The sequence below is a fragment of the Colossoma macropomum genome, unplaced genomic scaffold (assembly GCF_904425465.1).
Source record: "Colossoma macropomum unplaced genomic scaffold, Colossoma_macropomum, whole genome shotgun sequence".
NCBI classification, from domain to species: domain Eukaryota; kingdom Metazoa; phylum Chordata; class Actinopteri; order Characiformes; family Serrasalmidae; genus Colossoma; species Colossoma macropomum.
Window position 1 is genome coordinate 161,337 of NW_023495570.1, and position 6,000 is coordinate 167,336.

At 37.3% G+C, this 6,000-nt stretch overlaps 1 protein-coding gene across 1 annotated transcript in view; it reads left to right on the forward strand.

Moving 5' to 3' along the window:
- Nucleotides 1-5,273, forward strand: part of LOC118802479 (adhesion G protein-coupled receptor E3-like) — a 57,228-nt gene extending 51,955 nt beyond the window's left edge. Inside the window, exons 14-19 of the mRNA XM_036563020.1 lie at nt 825-1,057; nt 2,019-2,085; nt 2,345-2,436; nt 2,896-3,058; nt 3,338-3,391; nt 5,208-5,273. Coding sequence (XP_036418913.1) covers nt 825-1,057; nt 2,019-2,085; nt 2,345-2,436; nt 2,896-3,058; nt 3,338-3,391; nt 5,208-5,273 — 675 coding nt within the window. The remainder of the gene's footprint in view (nt 1-824; nt 1,058-2,018; nt 2,086-2,344; nt 2,437-2,895; nt 3,059-3,337; nt 3,392-5,207) is intronic.
- Nucleotides 5,274-6,000: the final 727 nt, after the last annotated feature.

A 6,000-nucleotide genomic window follows, 5' to 3' on the forward strand; every position in this document is an offset into this window, starting at 1 on the left:
GCCACTGAAGCAGTGGAAACATATTCTGTAAAGCAATGAATTATGCTTCTCTATCGGTCAGTCTGATAAACGAGGCTGGGTTTGGCGAATGCCAAGAGAACATTACCTGTCTGACCGCTGTAAAGTTTGGTGGAGGAGGGATGATGATATGGGGCTGTTTTTCAGGGGTTGGCCAAGACCCTTAGCTCCAGTCAAAGGAAAACCTTAATGCTTCAGCAGACCAAGACATTTTGGACTATTGTACGCTTCCAACTTTGTGGGAACTGTTTGGCGAAGATCCTTTCCTATTCCAGCATGACTGAGCCCCAGTGCACAAAGCAAGGTCCATAAAGTCATGGCTGGGTGAGTTTGGTGTGGAAGAATATGACTGGCCCTCACAGAGCCCTGACCTCAACCCCATCAAACACCTTTGGGATGAAGTAGAACTGAGATTGTGAGTCAGGCCCTCTCGTCAATTCATAAATGCTCTTCTGGATGAATGGACAGAAATTCCCACAGACACACTCCAAAATCTTGTAGAAAGCTTCCCAGAAGAGTGGAAGCTGTTACAGCTGCAAAGGGGGACCAACTCCATATTAAGGCAAATGGATTTAGAATGGAATGTCATTAAAGCTTCTGAGGGAGTAATGTGTAGGTTTCCCCATACTTTTGTCCATGTAGTGTATATAGTATAATAAAGACAAGGAAATATCAACAAATAATCTCTAGTTCACCATCAAAATTAAGGAAACAGTAATAAGTTGTATATTGTAATAATATAGTGTAAAGTTGCAGGAAACTGCAGCACTAATAATATTTCTGTATTTAATTCACTCTTTCTGCAGTTGGCGTGTGCAGTGTTGGCAGGCATTGTGCACTTCCTCTTCCTCTCTGCTTTTGTGTGGATGTTCATTGAGGCACTGATGCTCTTCCTCGCTATAAAGAACCTATCACGTCCTAAATCAAAGCATAAGGAGGTGCTTAACTGGAAGCTTTTAACTTCGGTTGGATATATGGTAGCTTTGGTTGTGGTGGGCATGTCTGCTGGAGTGGTACCTGACGGATACAGCAGTGAAGAGTGAGTGTGGAGAATAATACAAATTTAATGTCTTCAGATTTATTTTCATTAGGCGTTGTGAGATGAAGTTTGGTTGTTGTACTTCAATAATCAGCAGCACTATAAAAAGTACAAAGAAATTATAGTTGAAATTCTATTTTTAAGTACTTGAGTATGAGTACTTTATCAAAGTCTTACTCAGTTAAGAGTGGACGTGTGGAGCCAAGAATACACTTGTACAGTGAAAGTCATAAAGTATCTGCATTTAAACATACTCGGCTATGTAAAAGCACATAGCAAATGTTTTAACAGAGGGATTCAAAGTTTTCTTTTTGGTGGTGTGTGATGTTAACTTCCTTCTTTGATCTCACCCTCACTTCTCCTTAAGCATGGAGTAATGTTTAATAGATTTTTTATATACTTACACTGGAGAACAACTAGAGAAAACAAAGCCTTGAAACAGATACCGAGATTAAAGGCAGCCTGAATGTAGCATCGTGAACTCGAGACTGAGCGGCGAGCGGCATGTGATCACCCCTTAAATAGGGTGCCCACAGCTGCTGCTGCTCAGCCCTAATTACTTAGTCTTGGCTCTTCTGCCCCTCCTAGTGGCCGGAGGTGGCCTAGCTGGACATTACAGATGTGGTGTAGTGGTGACTAATTGTTGGTACTGGTCCTCACACAAAGACAATTATCATAGTTGTTTTGTTTTACACTGAATATGAATTTGCTTGAATGTTTTACCAAAGCAATATATCCAAATGTACACAAATTTGTCAGAGAAAAGGAGAAAAATCTCCTGATCTGAGTTTTGTCATGAGTACTTTGAATGTCTAAATGAAAACAAAAAGAGTAAAAACATCCTTTTGGAAATATAACTGAGCAAAAAGTACAAGCAATTAACTTCTATAATATTTAAGCAAAGTAAAAATCTCCCCATTACAACTAGTCAAGTATTGATCGACCCCTTTGCTCTCTTTAGATGCTGGCTTACGACAAGCAAAGGTTTCAACTGGAGTTTTCTGGGCCCTGTTTTTTTCATCCTTGCAGTAAGTACACATGGAACCACCCATTACAGTCACAGTTAACCCCTTAAAATGCCAGGTTTATTACATACTAATGCTTATTATTCAGTAACTAAAGTGACTTCAATGCAAACTAGTTGAACTATTCTTAGGTTATAAAACCTTGGACCCATGGGTGGGCATTGAAGGGATCAAATCAGCGAACAGTGTTCTTAAATTACTAACAAATTAGCTGTTGAAACAGTTAAACCTAAGCATAACCTAGTTTTCTTTACATTTACAGTCCAACATGATCCTTTTCAGTTTGATTGCTATCAGTCTGCGATCTTCTCTGGCTCGCCTGAACAGTCAAGTTTCACAGATAAAACAAACCAGGTAACACAAGCCGTACATCTTAAATTATGTTAGTGTATATAAATAGTATGTAAGATGATTATTATTATGAAGTTACAGGCAGATGTCAATCTGAATTATGAAACTGGTGAAATTTATCTGTCTGATGGTATAATTTAAATTTCAATAAAGCATTATTAACAAGATATATCTTATAATTTGAGATTTGATCTAAAATACCTTTGATTAATTCCAGTTAGTAATGAATTTCTGGGTTAATTACCAACTACTGGCTTGATAAGTCTTAATATCATTATGAAGGCAGTATAATGCAAACCTAAACTGAAATGCTACCTTAAAGTTTTGCAAATTTTAGATACTTAGTCATTCAAACTTTTGGACCATATTCCAAAACAAATAGAAAGAGAAAACCCTAAACTTCTAGTCTAAACAGACACAAACATCAGCAGAATGTCCATCCTCTCTTTTTTCTCTTTGTAGGACTATTTTCTTTAAAACCATGGCCCAGTTTGTCATCTTTGGTTGCCCCTGGATCCTGGGTGTCTTCACGGCCAACAGTGAGGCGCTAGAGATTATCTTCTTGATCCTCAACTCTCAGCAGGGCACTTTCATCTTTATCGTCCACTGTGTCCTCAGTAAAGAGGTTAGCCATCACCGCACTACCCACCATACTGAAACCAGACAAAACTGTATGACGTTTATCATGACATCTGTGACAACGTTCAAGACATGCAGTCTAATATTATTATAGCACATATGGGCACATATTAGCCTCATGGGTTCTGCACAGTTGTGTCTTTTGTGTAGTTCAGGATCTCTTGTAGTCAAGCATGGACAATCCTGCAGGAAGACCAATGCTTATTTGATCTAATTTTGTCCTGATTGTACTTGCATTCTGACACTGTTTGATGTTTCTTTTCAGGTAAGGCAAAAATACAGGAAGTTGCTGTGTGGTAGCTGTGTGACTACTTACTACGTAACTTCTGTCACTGAAGTCTAAACCACACAGGGATGAAATCCAAATCTACATGCCTGTTGAAATCATAGCTATGATAATAATGTTCTGGTGTTCAGTAGGTTAAAGACTGAAGTAACTCCAACGTAATTTCTCAAAAAAACTTAACTTCTTATGCAAATGTTATGTAAAGAAGCCTCATATACAAGAGTTCTTTTTCCATAGGCACTGAGGACTTGTTTATGTGGTGTTGCAACAACAAATACAGCATTTTCATTTATTATTCTATTGGTTATTTTTATTTTTTTTTTAAATAAAAACTGTTAATTTTTAGGATGAAAATCCCAGTCTATGCATATTATTCTGTTAGTAAATAATGAATGATATGAATGATAATGGAAATATATTTTTTCCCTTGTGTGGTAATGATATAACATTTATTTGCTGCATGCATAGCTCATTTTCCAGCTTTAATACACACCACAAATATACAACCCACAATTATACAAGTTGGGACGCTGTGTAAAATGTAAATAAATGTAAATAAAAACAAACTGCAATGATTTGCAAATCTCATAGACCCTTATTTTATTCACAACAGAACATAGAACACATATCAGATGTTGAAAGTGAGACATTTTACCCTTTCATGAAAAACATTACCTAATTTAGAGCTTGAACCTCCAGCCTTTTGTTGCCCCGTCCAACCTTTTTGAGATGTGTTGTTGCCATTAAGTTCTAAATGAGTTAATGTTTCCATGAAATGGTAAAATGTCTCACTTTCAATATGGTAGCAGGTAGCTTTCATTTTAGACAACAATTTTTCAATGCATAATGGGCATTACTGGGCATTTCAAGCAAATGTTCAGGACACAGTTTACCAGATTGTTGTTCTTGTGTTTTGGGATTTAGTATTGAGTGTTTCTCATGACCATCCTTGTTCAGGATATTTGGGATTCACTATGGCATACTGTATTCACATTTCTTAAAACTTTTCTTTTGGTCTGCTCTGTGAAAATCTAGTAAACTGTGAAGTTCGGTCCATGCTATGCGCTTGCTACGCTGCATTTGTCTCAGGCAATGCTGAAGAATATAAAAGAGACAGATATGCCCTGCATAGATCTATCAAAGAAACACAGAGATAGGACAGATTGAAGCTGGAAGGATACTACACCACTGTGGACACCTGCCACAACTAGCCACACCACTCTGCTAGATGAGCTGAATGGGTGATATGCTTGCTTTGAGGACCTCAGTATCGGCCGACAGAGGGGGTTTTTGCTACACAGAGGCCACAAAACAGACGAGACAGCCTACAGGAGGGAGGTGGCAGATCAGGTGGCCTGGTGTCAAAACAACAATCTTTCTGCAAATGCAGACAAGACCAAGAAAATGAATGTTGCCCCAAGGTGAAAACTGCTCAAATATAGCAAAACATTACAATTTTGTGAAGTATTTAAGAGAGTTACTAAACAATATTCTGAACTTTGCTGTACAAAAACACCATCAGTGGTGGTTGTTCTTCAAATCTGACTTTAGTAATGGGTCATCGGAAAGACTTTCAGCAGAAAGTGAAGCAGAAGTTTTCTCAGGATGTGGTGAACATGGCCACAAGTATGCAAAAGAGAGAGAGAGAGAGAGAGAGAGAGAGAGAGAGAGAGAGAGAGAGAGAGTATAAATAGGATGCAGTTAATGAGCTGGAGAATAAAAATGACTGCTGATCTTTGATTTACTCTCCGAGTGGACAGTGCTGAATCGGAGATAAAGAGAGAGAGAGTTTTTCAGTTTCTCATGAAAAATGTTGCTCTGTGTGTTTCTGCTCTACTCTGTGCTGCAGGAATCTTCAGGTGAGTCTACACGACTGCAGTCTGTCTTCATCACTGCTGGACCAAAGAGCCGTTAGCCTCTCTTCTGATTTTTAATACCACAGAATGACTGCATTCTTATCTGTAACTAACAGAAATAGCTTTATATTGTCACTGTATTTATTAGTTTATCTTTATACATGCTGTTTTTTGACTGTTGATAAACACAGTATGTACCTGAAGACAAGAGAGGTTTGATAAGGATAGAAGTCCAACATGATCCTTTTCAGTTTGATTACTATCAGTCTGCGATCTTCTCTGGCTCGCCTGAACAGTCAAGTTTCACAGATAAAACAAACCAGGTAACACACGCCATTCATCTTAAATTATGTTATGGTCTTTTTTGGTCTATTAAATAAGCATTTCGTTTTTTTTTATATATATATATAAATAGTATGTAAGATGATTATTATTATGAAGTCTGATGTTACAGGCAGATGTCAATCTGAATTATGAAACTGGTGAAATTTATCTTTTTGATGGTATAATTTAAATTTCAATAAAGCATTATTAATATACTATAGCTTATAATTTGAGATTTGATCTAAAATACCTCTATAAATGACTCTATAATAAAGAATTTGTCCCATATGATATTTGATAACTCTGACTGCAAGATTACACTTAAACAATAAGAATTCCAAGTCTAAAAACATAGATATGGCCCGAGTTAATAATTGTTATGTTTTCTCGAGATCTTGAGTTATTTATGTCATTATTACAACATTGCAAACACTGGTTCCCCCGGGATAAAGACATCATTTT